The sequence below is a fragment of the Gymnoscopelus microlampas genome (genome assembly GCF_963454915.1).
Source record: "Gymnoscopelus microlampas genome assembly, chromosome: 14".
NCBI lineage: Eukaryota > Metazoa > Chordata > Actinopteri > Myctophiformes > Myctophidae > Gymnoscopelus > Gymnoscopelus microlampas.
The window spans coordinates 48,156,651-48,177,677 of NC_139951.1; the positions used below are offsets into that span (position 1 = coordinate 48,156,651).

The 21,027-nt window shown below is 42.0% G+C and overlaps 4 protein-coding genes across 5 annotated transcripts in view; all 4 read right to left on the bottom strand.

Moving 5' to 3' along the window:
* Positions 1–1,785: 1,785 nt before the first annotated feature.
* The window catches only part of LOC311060278 (H-2 class II histocompatibility antigen, E-S beta chain-like), a gene marked incomplete at its 3' end in the record, with an annotated part of 43,257 nt that continues 24,015 nt past the window's right edge, over positions 1,786–21,027 (bottom strand). Inside the window, exons 3-6 of the mRNA XM_084078414.1 lie at positions 6,119–6,335; positions 5,462–5,529; positions 4,484–4,597; positions 1,786–1,865 (exon numbers count right to left, since the gene is read on the bottom strand). Of these exons, the coding sequence (XP_083934540.1) occupies positions 1,786–1,865; positions 4,484–4,597; positions 5,462–5,529; positions 6,119–6,335 (479 nt within the window). The remainder of the gene's footprint in view (positions 1,866–4,483; positions 4,598–5,461; positions 5,530–6,118; positions 6,336–21,027) is intronic.
* Positions 8,080–21,027, bottom strand: part of LOC311060823 (mamu class II histocompatibility antigen, DR alpha chain-like) — a 45,583-nt gene continuing 32,635 nt past the window's right edge. Inside the window, exon 5 of the mRNA XM_084079167.1 lies at positions 8,080–8,371. The gene's annotated coding sequence lies outside the window, so the exon portion shown is untranslated. The remainder of the gene's footprint in view (positions 8,372–21,027) is intronic.
* Positions 8,438–21,027, bottom strand: part of LOC311060821 (mamu class II histocompatibility antigen, DR alpha chain-like) — a 72,435-nt gene continuing 59,845 nt past the window's right edge. For both annotated transcript variants that reach the window (XM_084079165.1, XM_084079164.1), the window contains exon 5: positions 8,438–8,712. The gene's annotated coding sequence lies outside the window, so the exon portion shown is untranslated. The remainder of the gene's footprint in view (positions 8,713–21,027) is intronic.
* Positions 8,670–13,553, bottom strand: LOC311060822 (mamu class II histocompatibility antigen, DR alpha chain-like). The gene is made up of 5 exons (XM_084079166.1): positions 13,420–13,553; positions 12,081–12,329; positions 11,073–11,354; positions 10,506–10,652; positions 8,670–8,992 (listed from the first exon to the last, which is right to left on the bottom strand). Exons 1-4 carry the CDS (start codon positions 13,481–13,483, stop codon positions 10,531–10,533), a joined length of 717 nt encoding a protein of 238 aa, XP_083935292.1. The 5' UTR covers positions 13,484–13,553; the 3' UTR covers positions 8,670–8,992; positions 10,506–10,530.

The following is a 21,027-nucleotide window of genomic DNA, read 5'->3' on the forward strand; positions in this document are numbered from 1 at the left end:
GTATTTTTTGGGCTCCCCAGTGTCTCTTGTACCCCAAAAAATATTTTTTTTTAACATTCAGTCATTCATTCTCATTTCAGAGATTTTCAAAATGGGCGTGTCTGAACAGGCCATCTCAGAATGGCAAGTTTGCTTACATCACCAAACTTTCTGCCCATGTATTTTGATGTATTCTGAGTATTTAGAATTGCTCAGTAGCACCCCTCTGCCCAACAGGACGTTTTGGTATTGCAGCTGAAAGTGCTTTATAAGCCTGAGAGAATTGACTTGGGATGAGTATATCTGAGTGTTGATTTAGGCTCAAACCTTTTGAAAATGGTTTGAGGGATATACACCATATGATATTAAATATCAAATATTTTTTTTAAATTCATGGTGTGTCTCCTTTAATACTTTTATAAAGCTGTGCACTAGTTTTATCAGTTTGATACATTCTGAAAAGTTTTATAAGCGTGTGTTTGTGTCAAAATGTAGTTTCTCACCTTCAGTTAGTTGTCGGAACCAGAACACGACCTGACAGAAGAACAGACAGACAGACAGACAGACAGACAGACAGACAGACAGACAGACAGACAGACAGACAGACAGACAGTGATGATTTAGAAAGTCACACCTGACCTGAGTCCAAACTAACTGTTCTCTGAGCTGATTGTGACTGTTACATCTCAATCTGATCAATCTGATTAATCTGATCAATTTGATCAATCTGGTGGAAGAGATCTCAGAGGAGGTTTTGAAGTGTGTTCATGGGTCTTCTATTTGTGTGAGACATTCTCCTATTCAGTGTCCAGTTCTACATGGTACTTATTATACCAAAGGCTGGGTTCTCTAGACTTTATGAGGATGTATCATCAGCCTGTGATAGATCTATATGAAGTAATTCAATAACTGTATGTTGGAGATATGTATGATGAATGCTTCTGTGCAAAGACAATAAACTAGAAAAAGTGCTCCTCGGAGCACAGGTCTCCGCCAAGTTAGGTAGGTTAGTGTGGGCCAGCAATGTTCGGAATTCGCCAATCAGGCTGGAATGTGTAAAACTCGGATCTGTCGTGATCACTTGACTAAAGAGATAATATGTACCAATTTGCGTGATGTTTGGACAACATATAAGTAGGAGTAATATGATATTTTCTGGGGGCAAAAATCGACAACTGGTTGCGCTATATTAGGGCAATGTTGAAGGCGTGGCATTTGTTCCTCAACGTAGTGCGAATGTGCTTGCAAAATTTCACCGTAATCATGATTTGCTGCATTTTGTTCAAAACGGGCCACTCCTGCAAACTTTATATGTCAATATTAGCCAATCAGGATGGAATATGAAAGATCAAACAGACACGTGACTCACAAGACTAGAGATCGTATGTACCGATTTGCATGACATTTGGATAAAATCTGAAGGAGTAATATCAAAAAATGTGTTTACATAGGAAACCTATTAGAAACCTTGGGCAACTGAGAATCTCTCAAAGAAAATGGTTGCATTGGAACATTATTAATCATAAGCTTCATTCAAACATACACTGTAACCTAGACATTATCTAGATATTAAGCGGTGGGGCTGTATGTGTGAACGCTCAATTCACTGGTGAATACCGCTGTACGACGGTTGACAAGTTGTAATAAGCAAGAGCCGGGCTCTTTATTTAACTATTCTTCATTTACTACAGAAGTCTATGGGAGTGTCGTAGCTCCCTCTCTCAATAGCTCTGGTCAAAGTTACTGTTTTCATGTGTCTGGTCAATTCAAACCTTTGTTCAGTAGAGTGGAGTCCATCTTTGAAGTTCATAAATCGACCCTTGGATCTGTCACTCTCCATGGAGACACAACTGAGAGCAGGAGACTCTGCTCTCTGCTGATGAACCCTGGTAGAAACACAGCATGGACACTATTTAGTTATTTTTTATTGAATCATATAATCCATGTGGAATCTACAGCCCATTCTACTCAAACGCTTATATTAGCACTCTATTCTGGGTAAAAAACATGTAAAAACATGACAGCAATGACACCCTGACAACATAGACATGGAACATATCAAACCTCTCACTAGGGGGGTGATCACATCAGGAGACTGAACCAGAGGGAAACCTTCTTGATGCACTCACCCTGCCTGGCCTCAATGAGGGCATTGATTTTATGTGTTTTCTTTAGTTTGTTTACTTTTTCTTGGAGCTATATACAGTATATTGGTATATATTATATCATTATTGGGTTGAATCGTGTTCAACCCAGATTTGGCTCAACAAGGGAATGAACTCATTCTCACGCTATTCATCAAAAATGTGGAATGCCCTACCAAAAGGAGTAAAGGAGATACACCTTCAGGAGGCTGCAATTCGAAAATGACCCCTGTCTAAGTCTTAACCTACCCGCCCCCCCCCTCCCCTCCCCTTTTTTCTTCTTCTCTTGTACATATTTTTCACTCTTCATACCAGTAACCTGTAAACTGATTGTATGACATTCTGTAGAGTAGTGTGTATATCTGTCTGTCTCTTATATGTCATCATGATTTGTGTGCATGGGGATCTCATTTTAAACTAGAAAAAGTGCTCCTCGGAGCACAGGTCTCCGCCAGGTCAGGTATGTTATTGTGGCCTCCTGTTGGCGCTATAATAGGCCAATGTGAAAAGGGTGCCATTTCTTCTTAGGCCTTGCACGGCAATCGGACACTGCATTCATGATTTGAGGCATTTTGTTCCAAAAATGCGTTTTGCTAAATTAAATCTGCTGGTGGCGCTACAACAGGCAAATGTTAAAAGGGTGGAATTTGTTCCTGAACATAGTGTAAATGTGTGTGCAAAGTTTGACCGCAATCGGAAGCTGCGTTCATGGTTGACAGCATTTTGTTCAAAACGGGCCACTCCTGCAAACTTTAGATGTGAATCTTAGCCAATCGGGATGGAATATGAAAAATTAAACAGATCCGTCTTGATCACATGACTATAAAGATCATGTGTACCGATTTGCGTGAAATTTGGATAACATCGGAAGGAGTAATGTAAAGAAATATGTTTTAGATAAGTTGGCCACCTGGTGGTGCTATAAAAGGCAGATGTGAAAAATACAGGGCAAAGGTTTTGCCTTGACCTCTAGGGAGTGCGCATACAAAGTTTTACACAGATTGGTGCAGTTATAGGTAAAAACACGAATATAGTATAGCGCCACCATGAGGCTGATTAGAAAAATCTCAAGTGGTATTTCTTCCTCGGCATAGTGGGAATGTGCGTGCAAAGTTTCACGGAAATTGCATGCTGTGTTCATAATTTGAGGCATCTTGTTGAAAACGGAGCAGTCCTGCAAACTTTGGAAGCCATTTTTAGCCAATCAGGATGGAATATGAAAAATCAGACCCGTTTCGTTTAATGACTATTAGAGATACTGTGTACGGATTTGCGTGATGTTTGGACAAAATCTGTAGGAGTACTGTGAAAAAATGTGTTTTGCAAAAAGCGGCCTCCTGGTGGCGCTATAACAGGGCCATGTGAAAAAATTGGGGCAGAGGTTCTGAATTGGCATCCAGGGAGTGTGTGTGCACAGTTTCACTGCAATCAAGCCAACGCTGCGGGAGATTAGCTGTCCACAGACGGACGGACGGACGGACGGACGGACGGACGGACGGACGGACGGACGGACGGACAGGGGGTAAAACATATCTCGCCATGCCTTTCGGCCTGGCGGAGACAACAATGGTTTAAAAAAAGAAAAAGAGAGAGAGCGAGAGAACCAAACCACACAGGAGGCTGGTAACAGACTTTTTACACGTTTACCTTGTTTCTTCCACTGGTAGAAGATAATTAATTAAACATATTCATTATCAATAATTAAACAGTTAAATCACCTCTTTTCTTCCCCTGGTTGCAACTGAATCCAGTCAGGAACAGGACCAGACCCTGTGAAGACATACAGACAGACAGACAGACAGACAGACAGACAGACAGACAGACAGTGATGATTTAGAAAGTCACACCTGGCCTGAGTCCAAACTAACTGTTCTCTGAGCTGATTGTGACTGTTACACCTCAATCTGATCAATTTAATCAATCTGATCAATCTGATCTATTTAATCAATCTGATCAATTTAATCAATCTGATCAATCTGGTGGAAGAGATCTCAGAGGAGGTTTTGGAGTGTGTTCATGGGTCTTCTATTTGTGTGAGACATTCTCTTATTCAGTGTCCAGTTCTACATGGTACTTATTATACCAAGGCTGGGTTCTCTAGACTTCATGAGGATGTATCATCAGCCTGTGATAGATCTATATGAAGTAATTCAATGACTGTCTGTATGTTGGAGATGCTTCTGTGAAAAGACAATAAATAATGGTTTTAAAAAAAAAAGAGAGAGAGAGAACCAAACCACACAGGAGGCTGGTAACAGACTTGCTACACGTTTACCTTGTTTCTTCCACTGGTAGAAGATATTTAATTAAAACGTGTTAATTAAACATATGAATTATCAATAATTAAACGGTTAAATCACCTCTTTTCTTCCGCTGCAGGTAGATGAATTCATACAGGAACAAGACCAGACCCAGAACCAGACCTGATGCTCCGATGGCCAGCTTGATCTTCACTGACTCTGGCATGGAGTCATCTGATAAAACACATTATATGACATCATATTTACTACATCATATTATATGATATTATGACAGCAGATGACAGCTGAGAAACAGTAACAGTAGATGTGTCAGGGTTCTCTCCTCAGTCTCTGTATGGTCAGCTTTTTAATATATTACCTTTTTCTGCTCCCTGTTTGCTTTAAGTCATTGGTTCTCAAAGTGGGGTCTGGGGACCCCTAGGGGTCCTTGGGGGGGTTCCAGGGGGTCCCCAGCAAAATGTGTTAATATAGTATCACAATAATTTTAACCACTTTAACCTTTAATACTTTGGTTATTCAAAAATAGCAGATCTACAAGCTCATAGCGCGGCACCCGATGCGCTATGACCTTGTAGATCTGCAATTTTTGAAAAATCTGGAAAATGTGTGGAAATCTTTGAATATATATACATTTTAAAGCGAACATTTGTAAATCAAATCTTTGCTTCTTGGGGGTCCCTGGAACTTTTGAAATGGGGGTCCGCTGCCAAATACATATCTATCATTTTGGGGGTCCTTAATTGGCGTGGAAGGGTTTGAGAACCACTGATATAGCAACATACTGAAGGTCTTGTAGCTCTGTGTTCACTATGTTCTGTATGTAGTGCCTATAGGTCTTGTAACTCTATATTCACTGTGTTCTGTATGTAGTGCCTATAGGTCTTGTAACTCTATATTCACTATGTTCTGTATGTAGTGCCTATAGGTCTTGTAACTCTATATTCACTGTGTTCTGTATGTAGTGCCTATAGGTCTTGTAACTCTATATTCATTGTGTTCTGTACTCCACCATTAGAGGTTCAGTCATGATGACAGTAATGGATTACAGTAATAGATTACAGTAGTAGAGTAACTAACCCCAGTCCACAATCAGAGGTTCAATCAGGCCTGGATGTTCCACCATGCATGAGATCTTCTCTCCTGATCTGTGACACACACCCACCCACCCACCCACCCACCCACCCACACACACACACACACACACACACACACACACACACACACACACACACACACACACACACACACACACACACACACACACACACACACACACACACACACACTCACTCTCTGTTTCAACTTTTTATTGTCTCTTCTCGCAAGACTACATAATACATATCTCTACTGTCGGGCAGAAACAGAATATTAACATTTCAGGAAATAAAAACACCTATGCTGCCTCATCAAAGTTGGTGACTTTATACATTGTCAGATACTTGAATGTGTTTTTATATTATGTCTCTTATAAGTGTGTACCTAGGTGTGTATTTCTATGTATAGGTGTGTGTTAGGTGTGTATTTCTATGTATAGGTGTGTGTTAGGTGTGTATTTCTATGTATAGGTGTGTGTTAGGTGTGTATTTCTATGTATAGGTGTGTGTTAGGTGTGTACCTGGGTGTGTATTTCTATGTATAGGTGTGTGTTAGGTGTGTATTTCTATATATATATGTGTGTGTTAGGTGTGTACCTGGGTGTGTATTTCTATGTATAGGTGTGTGTTAGGTGTGTACCTGGGTGTGTACTCCAGGTAGGCGTGGTGCTGGTAGTACCAGTCTCCATCAGGCAGCTCATCAGTAGAGGACACATCAGAGGTGATAGGTTCTTCATCTCTCAGCCAGGTCACCAGGATCTGTTTAGGATAGAAGCTGTAGGAGCTGCACCTCAGCATGTGAGTGTGTTTACCACCACCAGGGGGCGTCTCTGAGGCCACGCTCACGTAGGGCACCACTGGAACAACAAGAGAAGAATTATAATGATTATAGTAATTGTAATAGTAACAATAATAATAATAATAATAATCTATTATTATTAATTTAATGTATAATATTACTACACTAGTATTATAATATCTCATTATTACACAGTCTCATCAGATCAGAACTGAAAACTACGTGTTCAACCTTCTTATCATCATATAGTTATTTGTACAAATCATTAAAGCCTTTTGTCAAACTTTTGAACAAATTACAAATTCTTTGGCACATGGATCAATGTTTTATAATCATGTTAACAGCATGAATCATCTCTGAATATTAATGGTTTATAATGATGTCATGTTATAGTTTATGAGGTGATTGAGTGTTTAGTGCTGGTCTGAGATCAGCTCACCTGTCTTCTCCAGAGCAGCGGGGTAGTAGATCCCAGCGTTGTATTTGCAGGTATGTACACGTGATTTCATGTAAGCTATTTGTCCAGTATCTTTATTCAAGCGCTCTGCGTTCTTCACACCAAACTCAGTGTAGCCAACATACTGACCCACCCTGCTGTCCCACCTGATGTACTCTCGATTATAGAAATTATATGAGTATATGTACTGTATGTCCTTCAGGTCAGTGGAGTTAAACACACAGAGGGCAGCAGTATAGTACGGAAATCCATCTGGAAACAGAAAATTAAAATGTCATCAATATTATTATCTCTATAATATCAACACAGAGATGTTATAGAGAGGTGTGAATAATGTGTGAATTATTAAGTAATTAAATATAGTTTACCTGTTCCATGTAAGCAGAAGAAACACAGTGAAACACAGAGCCATGGTTTAGAAGTCATGATGAGTTGAGATGTATCAGTTTTGAGAGTTGAGAGTTTAGTTGAAGTGTTGATCAGTCGACGTTCTGATGTGACTCAACACATTCTCACTTTTCTTAGTAGTCTCTACTCCACAACAACCAATGAAAAAATAGAATTCACTCTCATCACTTGTTACTAGGCAGACGTCAAACCAAAATAACAGCAGATTAACAGTTGATTTGTAATGGAAAGAAGCGAATATGCTTTATTATATTTTCTATTTACTATATTGTCATTTTACTCCAGCAAATGTTTGATTGCAGGAATTTCACTTGTAACAGAGTATTTCTCTACATTGTGGTATTGCTACTTTTGCATACTGTAAGTTAAAAACAAAATAAGTAAAAAGAGTACTTCTTCCACCTTCCTTATTAGGAAAGTATTGTTAATATTATTATCATTATTATTATTATTATTATTATTATCCTCTACACCAAATCTCTACTTCCCGTCTAGGATTCTATGTTTCACCACTGGATTCCAGATAAGCTGTATAGACAGATGGATGTTTGGGTTCATACATGTCAATCTGATTTAGATAAAGTTTCTATAAAAAGTAAAGTTCATTTATCTGATTAATATCATATCTCTTATATCTTATAAATAATATCTGATGTTATCTCATCTCATGTCACAAACACAAAGGGGATGCAGTACATTTTATTTAAGTCATAGAATGTTTTTTTAAGTACATTTCTTCAAATCATTGATTCATAAACAGATTTACTAAATGTTGTTTATAACCTCAACCAATCACACAACACATTTTGATTTTAATATTGATTGCAACATTTAAGATCAATAGTATCCTACAGACCTGTTAGTTAATGAACATTTGAACAATATGTGTCCAGACAAGGACACACTCTGAAGTTTGTCCAATCTGTATGGTAGAATAAGTAATACAATTTATTACACAGCTTGGTTGAATGCTTGATTCTGATTGGTCAATCACTGAATTCAGCGGTGTGTTATTTCTAAATAATGACAGATGAGCTCTATAACAGACCTCAGAGCACCTGCTGCACTGCTTGAATTGTGTGCTGTATCCAACATGACCATTAAAACACCATGTCATTTACAGCTAAACATTTGAAGCGAGAAATAGACAATGCATCTGTATGTTAGAGTATGTTAATACAATATAACTTATATAATCTGTATGGTAGAGTATGTTAAATTAACATACTCTACCATACAGATTGTATAAGTTATATTGTATTAACATTGTTAATACAATATAATGTATACAATCTGTATGGTAGAGTATGTTAATACTATATAACTTATACAATCTGTATGGTAGAGTATGTTAATACAACATAACTTATACAATCTGTATGGTAGAGTATGTTAATACTATATAACTTATACAATCTGTATGGTAGAGTATGTTAATACTATATAACTTATATAATCTGTATGGTAGAGTATGTTAATACAACATAACTTATACAATCTGTATGGTAGAGTATGTTAATACAACATAACTTATACAATCTGTATGGTAGAGTATGTTAATACAACATAACTTATACAATCTGTATGGTAGAGTATGTTAATACAATATTACTTATATAATCTGTATGGTAGAGTACATATATAACTTATAAGATCATTAGATCATGTCAAAGGTCATGTCTCACCTAGAAATAGGATCTGACACGAATTTTGACCTGATGGTCAAGATTCAATTTATCCCCTGAGCAAGCAGGCATGCTCTATTAGCTTGAAAGGTAAAAATGTCAGCACTTGCACAGGAAACCGGGTTCAAATCCGGGGCAGAAGAGGAAAGTTACATTATTTAAATGCTGTCAAAATTATCGCGTTAACGGCGGTAATACATTTTTAGAATTAATTGCGTTAAAATATTTGACGCATTTAACCCATGCGCAGAACGGCCCGCCCCTAGCTCTGGTCCATAGGGCTAGAAGGAGTTCTCCTTAACGCTATGTTACTTTCCAACCGTTGCCCACATCACCCTATATATATACTTTCGCTACTCACCAAAACAAAGACGGTTTTAAGATGTTGAAAGCCTACTTTGAGCCCCCCACCTCACGTCTAAAATACACGTTTTGGCCAGAAGAGACAATATTTCACCGTAAGGAAAACATAGAAAAGGTCAATAGAAAAGTTCCATTGACCGGGGCGCACTGGGGTAACTAAAACATTTTTTACATCCGGTGAAATATTTTCTTTTCTGGTCAAAAAGTTTATTTTAGACGTGAGATGGGGGCTCCGAGTGTTCCCACTAAGGAAAGTAGGCTTTCAACATCTTAAAACCGTCTTCGTTTTGGTGAGTAGCGAAAGTGTATTTAATTTTATTTTTTTACTACAGACGAGAAGCTGCGCAGCCTGCGCTACCGCGGGAGTGCGAGAAACGGCCCGAAATGTTGTTATTGTTTTATTTAGAGCAGTGGTTTTCATTCAAGCCTTTTCATATCAAGGTCCATTATTTGTTCGTCATTTGAGCCACGGACCACCATTTGATGAGACTTAGACGTCTCAGACCCAATACCAGTGGTGGAAAAAGTAGCCTACTCATAGTTTTACCTAAGTAAAAGTATCAATACTGCAGTGTAGACAATACTAGACATACTCTTACTGAAATGTACTTGAGTAAAAGTACAAAAGTATTGGCATCAAAATATTTACTACTGTCATTGTGCATTATGTCCCATTTCACAAGTTCAAAATGCATTAAAAAAATATTTTGAAAATAGCAAATAACAAGCTCAAATAAAGTGCTCCAGGAAAGGAATAATTCCTCAAAAGTGTACTTAAGTACAGTACTTGAGTAAATGTATTTGGTTAGGCCTACTTTACACCACTGCCCAAGACTTTGGATAAGATGTTGTCCATCCATGCTGTATTGATGTTGGTATGAGAGAAAACAGATGATTTTCTCAATAATTTAACTCTTGAGAGCATAAAATGAAACCAAATGGACCCTACGGGTCTATAAGGGTCCATTTACCAACTCTCCATTTAGTTGGGGACCATCTGCAAGCCCCTCAAGGACCACTGGTTGAGAACCTTGTTTAGAGGATCAGAAATGATGTCATTGTATTATGGTGTAGATCATAGATTTTTCAATATTAATACCACACTGTGGATTTAAACATGCATACATACTGTATATTAAATGTATATTTACGCCTTCTGTCATTTATCTCTCTATTCCCACAACAATATACAGAAATACATGGCATATTTTGGACATAGTTCGAATGGTGATTAATCATAGATTAATTCATTTTTAAGCTGTGATTAATCTGATTTTTTTTTAATCGTTTGACAGCCCTATATACTATTTATAACATGAGTATAATTATTTTAGTTGCATTCAATTTCCTTTGATGAAGAAGAAGGTTCCCATGGCAACCCCCAGCAGACCCAGGGTCAGCCCCACCCCACAGAACACATCTGGACCCACACCGGGCTGAGCTGGGATGTGACGATCCACATCTGGAGAGAAACACACACACACACACACACACACACACACACACACACACACACACACACACACACACACACACACACACACACACACACACACACACACACACACACCGATCAATTTAATCAAGATCACATCAAGTGGTGCATATCTCCACCAGGCTGGGTGGTCCAGCAAGGGCTGTGTAAAAGGTAGAATGTGACATTGTAGGGATGATGTGTGTATAATATATTGCAGTGTAAAACTGTTGGTCTATTACTTCATACTCAATTTTAACACTGTTGGCTCCCTCTCCCCCCTCTCTCCCTCTATCCCCCCCCTCTCTCTCTCTCTCTCTCTCTCTCTCTATCTCCCTCTCTCTCCCTCCCTCCCTCCCATTTGGTCAGTTAGTTTTATTCTTTGTACTTATAATTCTTAGATCTTACCCCACATCCTGGTCTCAGGTCCAGGCAGTGATTGGTGGTTGACAGTACAGCTGTAGATGTCTCCCTGCTCTGGTCTGAACTTCACACTGGAGAACTGGATGAAGGTTCCATCTTTCTTCAGGAGCGGGATGGTGGTTGTGATGTCACTGGTCAGGTTGAGGTTGTTCCTGGTCCATGTGACTTGAACCGGGGCGGGATAGAAACCAGTCACATGACAGATGAGAACGTTGGCCACTCCTACTTCAGCCTCGTGTTTGGTGAAGATCATGGTGTCAGGAGCTACTGTAGATACATAACATACACACACACACACACACACACACAGATGTTACATCATTCAGGAGACCCAGGAGAGTGTGTGTGTGTGTGAGTGTGAGTGTGAGTGTGAGTGTGTGTGTGTGTGTGTGTGTGTGTGTGTGTGTGTGTGTGTGTGTGTGTGTGTGTGTGTGTGTGTGTGTGTGTGTGTGTGTGTGTGTGTGTGTGTGTGTGTGCGTGCGTGCGTGCGTGCGTGCGTGCGTGCGTGCGTGCGTGCGTGCGTGCGTGCGTGCGTGCGTGCGTGCGTGCGTGCGTGCGTGCGTGCGTGCGTGCTCTCTTATGTATGTGACAATAAAAGCATTTTAATGTTTACACTTGTTTATTTAAAAAACAAACTGTTGAGAAAATATTTAGAAAATATTTCAACATTAAAATCTTAAACTTTGCTATACAGGTATATGAAAATGTTTTCTTTGATGGTCAAATATGTTAAACAGTTGTGCAGTTAATAATTAATATTATGTTCATATTTAAAAGGCCTTTATTAGATAGTAGAGATAGTCTGACAGGAAATGGGGAGAGAGAGAGATGGGGAGTAAAGGCAGCAAAAGGTCGTCGGGATCGGGATTCGAACCCACGACACACTGTCAGGCTGCACCAGCAGGCTATAGGTGCACATCTGGACCCACACAGCTACCGTAGCCATCAGGGCCTTTATGTTCATATTTATAGTATTCTAGTATTTCTATATACCTGGTTCCAGTGTCAGCTCCTTCATGCCAATGCGACACGCCTCCAGGTTGTTTTTGCAGACGTGCTGATTAGCCACAGCTATTGAACAAGCATCTGGTCTGTAGGTGATTGGATCTATGAAGTCAGGCTGAGGCATCACCCCCTTCCCCTTGGTGAAGTCTGCGTACCACAGCACCTCTCCATCCAGTCCATACATCTCCTCTCCATCTGTATCTGAACAACCTACTACATTAAGATCCTCATGGAACGCTGGAAAGAAAACAAACATAAATACAAATTAAAACACAATCTTCTTCAAAGTGACAAATCACACAGTCACATGTTAAACTGTTAGTTCATAGAGGTGAATATGAAGTAAAAGAAGCAGCTTCCTGTATGATGTGGACATACAGTAACACAGTGCGTGTGTGTGTGTGTGTGTGTGTGTGTGTGTGTGTGTGTGTGTGTGTGTGTGTGTGTGTGTGTGTGTGTGTGTGTGTGTGTGTGTGTGTGTGTGTGTGTGTGTGTAGGGGAGTCATTAACACATTAAGACCGCGGGAACGCATCAGTGTCATTTTCAAGATTTCTTTGGCTATTTTTTAAAAGAAAAATCGTGATTTTTATAATCTTTGCTTCTGGGGGTCCCTGGAACAAAATATTTTGAGATGGAGGTCCGCAGACAATTACGTATCACTTTGGGTGGACATGAAAAGAACCACTTGAGAACCACTGTTATTATAGCAACATATGTTTTTTTCCCCCAAAAAAATGTTTGCTCAAAAAAATATCTATTCAAACATTTGCACCAAATTTCACGATTTTCCAAAAAATTGCAGATCTACAAGCTCGTAACGTGGCACTCGGTGCCGCGTTACGAGCTTGTATATCTGCTATTTTTTTTAATATCCAAAGTATAAAATAATGGTTTAAGTGGTTACAGAGATGCATTCCCAGTAGGCTACAGTGTCACACAAAAGCATCAAAAGTAGCAGATCTACAAGCTTGTAGATCTGCTACTTTTAGCTATTTTTGAATTTGAATCCTCAAAAGTGACAGTTTTTAACATACTGTATGAACACATTTGAACATATATAACAGTATACAAATGTATGTTATATACAATAACCATATTTTTTGTAATAATGACAGTATATATAGTATATAAATGTATACTTTACATAAGCACAGATATATAAATGTATACTTTACATAAGCACAGATATATAAATGTATACTTTACATAAGCACAGATATATAAATGTATACTTTACATAACCACAGATATATAAATGTATACTTTAACCACAGACATATACATGTATATAGTTTATATAATAACATAAATGTGTTGTACTCTCACCTGGGATTGCTTTGACATGAAGTACAGAGGAGAGGATGAGGAGGGTGGCTGGAATCTTCATCATCACTGATACTGAACTGATTAAAGAAATTAAAAACTGATCAGAATAAACAGATCAATAATCAGGTGTTGACTTGTAGAGACGTTCTGAAGTCTGAGAGAAAATGGAGGGTTTGCTGAGTAGTTTAGAAGGGGGTCATGCCTATGTTCCCTCAGCCCTATGTTCCCTCAGCCCTATGTTCCCTCAATCCCTAACAAATTTATTTTATCCAAATTAGTCCCTATGTTCCCTCAGCCCTATGTTCCCTCAACCCTATGTTCCCTCATCCCAAATTAGACCCTATGTTCCCTCAGCCCTATGTTCCCCCATCCCAAATCATACCCTATGTTCCCTCAGCCCTATGTTCCCTCATCCCAAATTAGACCCTATCTTCCCTCATCCCTATGTTCCTTCAGCGTCACATACAGATGTGCCACTTCAAAACTTCACACGTTACTGTTCTTTCCCTGAAAGTGGCCTGAAAATGCATTTTTTTCCTCCCTTTTCTGCCCTTAAAATGCACTGTTTTGCCCCTGAAAGGAAGTTGTCACTACACACCCCCGTTTTTCCCTTCAACAGACATCCATATACATGAGAACAAAAGAATGTGTGTTGAATAAGGTGTCAGACTCATTATGAGGCGAAAGGTGATTTGACCAGTTGCTCAAATTAATTAGCATCATAAAAGCAGTGATCATCAAAATAATTCAGCATTTTAAATGCCCTTCTTTGTCCCTCTTATTGCCCTGGGAATCCCCTGAAAATGTACTGTCTTGGCGATGGCAGGACATGTGAAGTTTTGAAGTGGCACATCTGTATGGCCCTTCCATAATGTGCTGTTGGGGTCACCTGTTGGGTTCCCCCGGGCTCCCCAAGGCATCCCCCAAAGGTATAAGACTATATATAGATATATTATTAGTAAGTTATAAGTTATAAGACTTCATAAAGTTTTCTTTACACCGATGATGATGGTGACCACAACATTAAATTGTGGCTACGTGGTGCAGCTCCGACGGCCCGCTGCTCCGAAAGCCCACCAGTCCGACAGCCGTCCCTGGGCGCGGAGGTGAACCGGGGACCCCCGGGGGTCCCTGGCTCCGGAGGCTTAACCCGACCAGTCTGTCGGTCGGGTCAGGCCTCTACAGCCAGGGACCCCTGGGGACCCCCGGGGAGGCCTCGACGGACAGGCGGTCCCGTGGACCCACTCTTAACACATCGGGTGCCAGCGTTTTTTCATAACAACTTACGTTGGGTGCCAGCATTCTCCCCATTGACTGCGCTTTACTGTTTAAATCTGTAGACTCCGCGATGAGCAAATCCACACGAAAAAAAGCATCGATTCATGTTGAGCCATGAGCCTGGCTACAGCCTGGAACCATAACATTACCCTTGCGAGTTACAACGGGGGGGGATCGCGCTTCGCGCATGACCGGTTTTCCCCACAGGAAACAGATTCGGAGATATAGGCGTTTCAAAGTAGGAAATAGACAGGAAGCGGATGTGAATTTTTGTTTTGTTTCCGGTGAGCGATCTGGCACTTCCTTCGCAGGATTACAATGGGTGCTCCCAGAGCTGCTCTAGCCCCGCCCGCGCGGGGAAAAACGGAAAAAACAAAAAGACCAAACTCACGGTTCAGACCGTGTTCGGCACCGAACCGCCACCATGTAAACACACGGTTCAGACCGTGTTTGGCACCCGATGTGTTAAGCACCCCTCAGCGGGTGTTAAGTGAAGTTACAGACCGTGGCCCAAGCACCGCGGGGACCTGGTGGTACAAACCAGAATAGTCGCCCCTGGGACTATTTTGAACTTAGCGCGTCGGGCCCGGCTCACCGGCCGGTCCCGCGTACCCACGATTAAGCACCCCTCGGCGGGCGATAAGTCGGGGGGGGTCCCGCGGCCTACAGACCGCAGGTACCTGGTGGTACAAGGGGTGCCGCAATAGTTATCACGCCCATTAGCAGGGTCTTGTTTCCTCGCTGAAGATTGTCTTCTTTCCTCTATGGTCTGAGCTGATTTCATTTCTCTTGGCTATGGTTTCGCTAGGTAGCTGGTAGGGACAGTGGGAATCTCGTTCGATTAACTCGGGTGCAGCCACTGCTGAGTTGCGGGACAACCGCGGCGCCGGGCACAACCCACATAGATACGTAGCTACTCGCAGGTTCATGTCAAGTTCCCCCGCCCCCAACCCCATCAAGGTAACTTGCCTTGTGGGTCCACAATCGGGAACTTTGGTTTACTCAACTCCTGCGTGCGCCACCTATGTTGTCTACACCCATATCAGTTACTGTCCCGGCGTGGTCACTTGGCAGTGACTGCACGCCCAACTCAGACGAGTCTGCAGTGCCCTTTAAGACAAGCATATGCTACTGGCAGGATCAACCAGGTAGGCCTCCTGTTCCGCCACAGAGACAGCGCGCCCAGGTGAGGCGCGCACTGTGGGGTTGCCGGTCCGTGGAGACTGCCAAGGCCCCCCGTGAGAGGGGCGGCGGGAGCTCCCGGCGGCCAAGCTCCCCACGGCCAAGCTCCACAGGTACGTTCTAGAGCGAGTGGGCGTCCCGACCGGGAGACTTTTTCACAGGAGGGAGGCAGGGACGAGCGGGACGCCTCCTGGGCCACGGGGAGGGGACAGGGAGGTACGACGCGGAGATCCACAGACGGAGCCTCACGTCGGGCGAGGCTCCGTCGCCCTAGCTATCCTATGGCACCAGTCGGCCCTTGTCCGTAGCTTCCCCCTCTCCACCAGGGGAGAGCCAGGGCGACCTGAGGCTGCAACACTTCAGGCTGCAACCTCCAGGATCCATGGCCCTGCGAGGCACGGGGACGCCCCCGAATATGGTGTGCCATGTCCGGCCATGGTCTCTAGCTACCCTATGGCACAAGTGGCCACTTTCCCCCCAATGCGAAATTTCACGCATGGGAGAGGCAGCGAGCCCTAAAGCTCCTGAGCCTTCCGGAGCTTTCTTCGGGTTTTTCGGCCACCGTTTGCCCGGGCAGCCACCCAGGGGCCCGGGGGGGGGGGGTACCGACACGTGCGCACCCCCGGCCCGGATCCAACGAGCCCTCCGCCGGCCCCGAGCGACCCACGGACCGGGAGGTACGGGCCGTTTTAGCCTGAAAAAGCGCAGATCGACAAGCCGAAAAAAGTTGTAATTTTAGGCCGGGGGTCCTCCAGGGGGTCCCCGGGGACCTCTGGAGCCCATGCGGACACTTAGAAAAAAAAATCGAAATTTTTCAAAGAACCATGATTTTGGGGGTCTTCGCCGCCCCGTCGCTACCCCAGGAACTGGAAGGTGCCTCTTCCTGGGCATGATCCCTAGCTATCTTATGGCACGAGTCGGCCCTTCTCCCTGGCTTCCCCCTTCCAGCAGGGGAGAGGCCAGGAGCCCTGGGCCTCCCGGCAGACTGCCGGGTTCACACTCGGTTGCTCTACCCGCTCCGGGAGCCACCGTCCCTGGGCGCGGAGGTGGGCCGGGGACTAGTGATGAGCGGGTCGGGTTTTTTCATGACCCGCCCCGCCCCGCCCCGCGACGGAACCCAACCCGCCTCAACCCGCCCCGCGAACCCATATATAAATCTATGGCTCAACCCGCCCCGCGACCCGCGATGTTTTTTTAATTCTGTAAAATCATGGTTAGAAAATAATCCCCAAGTGTATTCAAACTGTTTTATTGTTATTATTCTTATTCTTATTAGGAATAAAGACAAAACAAGAGCATGTGATCATTTTTTTTTTTTTTGCGTGTGAGAGCGGCTGACCCGCTCAGCCACAGCCCGCATAATTGCCTCTGAAATTCTGACTCGACCCACCCGCGCCGCGGGTTGACCCGCGGGTCCCGCGGGTTACGGGTCGACCCGCTCATCACTACCGGGGACCATGGACTGGGGAGGGCGCCGCCTTGTGGATACGGCCGGTATTGCGCCCCGCGGCCACCACAGGCCTATCCAGGCTTGTGGATCTGCTCTTTTTCCACCCTTTTTGAGCCCGGATTTCGGCTTTCGGACCCGCGGGGCGTCGGAGCCGCGCCACGTAACCTTAAATTGTACGTGTTGAAAGCATGTTCTGGGGGTACGTATACGTGTACATTATGTCACAAGGAAAACTTGACCATGATGACCATGACCATGACTGACCATGATGCTGACCATGCTACTGACCATGATACTGACCATGATGCTTGGGCAACATGATTGGTCAAACTTAATTGCTTTGACCTGGTCAGCTAAGACACATTAAACTATATGTATAGTTTCTCTCATCAATTCAAATTCAGACAGCTGTGAAACTGACTGATGTTAAATTATATTGATAATTTCTCATCAATTCAAATTCAAACAGCTTTGAAACCTATAGGTACCTATAACAACAGCTGCAAAGAATTACTGATCATTGCAGTGAACTATTGAACTTTTATCACAGCTAATAAAGTAAAATATTAATAATAATAATGATACATGTCTATACTAATATCGAGCTTTTGTAGATATCCAAAACAACTATATTACAAAAAAATGAGTTTAAAGGTATAATAAGCTATGGAAAACTTAGCTTATTATAAAAAATAAAAAAAATAGAGGGGGATTTAAATGAGTACAAACAAAGTTCTGATATACAGACATGAACATTACACAGTCAAATGAATACGGGTTGGACATATATGGCTGGGGGTCCTCCCCCAGAAACTTTTTAACACAGTAGATACTGTATTAAAAAGGGAGTTTAATACTTTTATCAGTCATAGGAAAATGATGGGTAAATTATTTTATTTTATCCATTACAACCCTAAACTTATAGAAATCGTTTTGATGACTGAAGCAAATAACCACTCCTGATATTGACATCATTCTGACATGATACTGACCACCATGATACTGACCATGATACTGACATAATACTGACATAATACTGACCATGATACTGACATGATACTGACCATGATACTGACCATGATACTGACATGATACTGACATGATACTGACCATGATACTGACATGATACTGACCATGATACTGACCATGATACTGACATGATACTGACATGATACTGACCATGATACTGACATGATACTGACAGACAGACAGACAAGACAAAACATTAGAATATTACATGGGCTGATGGAACATAAGGCTGAAGGAACATAGGGCTGAGGGAACATAGGGTTGAGGGAACATAGGGCTGAGGGAACATAGGGTCTATTTTGGGATGAGGGAACATAGGGCTGAGGGAACATAGGGTCTAATTTGGGATGAGGGAACATAGGGCTGAGGGAACATAGGGATGAGGGAACATAGGGCTGAGGGAACATAGGGCTGAGGTAACATAGGGTTGAGGGAACTTGAGTACGCTCCCGTTTAGAAGAATCAACCAATCAGATTAAAGATACAGTACGATGTTGCATCATCTGTCTCCAGGAAGACGACATTCTGAACTGTTGAAGAAAAATACATTGATTTTTATTTTAGAAATGTACCACTTAAACCCTCAATTCTTAGTAAACTTTACCTTGGGCTCTGCACTTGGTTCACTCTTTTTTCCCTCTTTTTTACACCAAATCTCTTTGCCGAAAATAGGGAGCTTGTAGATCTGCTATTTTCGGCAAATGTTCCCCTCAGAATAGGGATGCTAGGGTTCAAGTAAAAGAAAAAATATCCTCTCACACAAATATTGGTTTACTCGAATTGTAAATCTATAAGGACCACCTAGGGGAACCCGGACGCCCTGTTGAAGACCCATGTTCAATAAACAGGTGTTGTGTTACTGGGATCAGTGTGGGTTGGTTCTATATTATAACCAGGTGTTGTGTTGTCAGGCTGTACTGGGATCAGTTGGTAGAACCAAAACTCTTTCATGGAATAAAAGTAGACTAAAAGAGTTATCATTGACTAAAACTAGACTAACATGTAAAGTTCATAAAATCAACATTAGTGCGCATACAATGTTTTTTGACATTTTAGCGTAGGCAAACTGACACTCAAAGTGACTTCTGGCCAATCACAGCGCTCACAGCGCGTTGACTACTAGCCAATCACAGTGCATCTTTTCCGGGACTTGTTAGTGCAATGGTTCTCAACCAGTGGTCCGGGGACCACCAGTGGTCCTTGAGGGGGTTCCAGGTGGTCCCCAGCTAAATGATGGAGAGTTGATAACCACATGGACCCTTATAGATCTTTAAATCTTGAGTATAACATTTCACACTCTCAAGAGTCAAATAGTTAAACATCTGCATTACTTACTATACAGGTACACAATTAGAGAACGTAAAGAATTGTTATTTTGACAGCATCTTATCTAACGATAACAACATATTCTAAGTTTTGGGTGTGAGAGGCTAAAGCTCATCGCGGTGTTCTGTGGCTCAAATACCGAATAAATAATGGACCTTGATATGAAAAAGGTTCAAAACCACTGTTCTAATGCAGTAATCCATTGAAGCAGACGGTCTCTCCACAATTAAAATAATCACAGCTCCCTGAATTTTCAACCTATTTTCAAGCGGTCAAGTTTGTCACAAATGCGAGACATGGAGTTATGGATCCAGTAGGCTTCTGGGGGTCCCTGGAACAAAACATTTTGAGATGGAGGTCCGCAGACAATTACGTATCATTTTGGGTGGTCCTTGACCACCCAAAATGGCGTATTTGGTTACATCTAAATTGCAAGCTGGAAACTTTCGATCACCTTGTGATCATCAGACAGCCTCTCTAGCCACTCACATCCTTAAGAAACCCATGTTTCAATCAAAGTTTATTAATTTGTTGTTTTTAAACTGAATGTTTACATAGATAGATACTGTCCTATCTATAATAAAGGCATAAAAAGCCCCCAAAAAATAACGTAAAAAAAATACATAAATAAAAAATAATGTAAATACAAGAGTGGAGAGAATCTATAAGGTTATGTTTGTCCCTCAAAGCAGTTAAATATTGATACATGTCCATAAGACTGAGCAGCAACAACAATACAATTTACATTAGATCAGGGGTCTTTAACAGGGGTTCCGTGACCCCTAGGGGGTCCTCGGGGTTACTACAGGGGGTCCACCAAATCTTTGTATGATGGGGAACATTAGCCGAAAATAGCAGATCTACAAGCTCTCAACGCCTCACGCTGCGAGGCGTTGAGAGCTTGTAGATCTGCTATTTTCGGAGAGTCGGTGTAGAGCAGGGGTGGGCAAGATTTCTTTCCAAGGGGCCATACTGACTTCCATAAAGTGAGTGAGGGGCCACACATTGTACAATCGAATTGAAACGTGAAACACATAGTGCTGAATTATGTTCAAACTGCATGGATTTGGTAGACATGCCAGAGTATTTTAAAATAAGGTACTTGCTTTCACAACAATAAGTTTCAGTTACAAAATGTAACTGAAGAGCTGTACTGTATCACTCAGGTGTACTCTGGCCTCACAATAAAAAGATTACTTGCATAAAACAATCCACGTCAATGCCGTATCAACTAATAAATGAGCCTATAAAGCATCTTATCTGATATGCACCACTCCATAGGTCACTAATCAAACACATTCCATTATGTTATTAATATGGACTCACGGTCAACTGATTCACTG

What these genes read in the sequence shown, in the direction of transcription:
- LOC311060822 (XM_084079166.1), bottom strand. Translation starts at nt 13,483, where the DNA reads ATGATGAAGATTCCAGCCACCCTCCTCATCCTCTCCTCTGTACTTCAT. An exon ending in TCATGTCAAAGCAATCCCAG is followed by an intron (nt 12,330 to 13,419) that starts GTGAGAGTACAA and finishes TTTTCTTTCCAG; the next exon opens with CGTTCCATGAGGATCTTAAT. An exon ending in ACCTGAGACCAGGATGTGGG is followed by an intron (nt 10,653 to 11,072) that starts GTAAGATCTAAG and finishes GTTTCTCTCCAG; the next exon opens with ATGTGGATCGTCACATCCCA.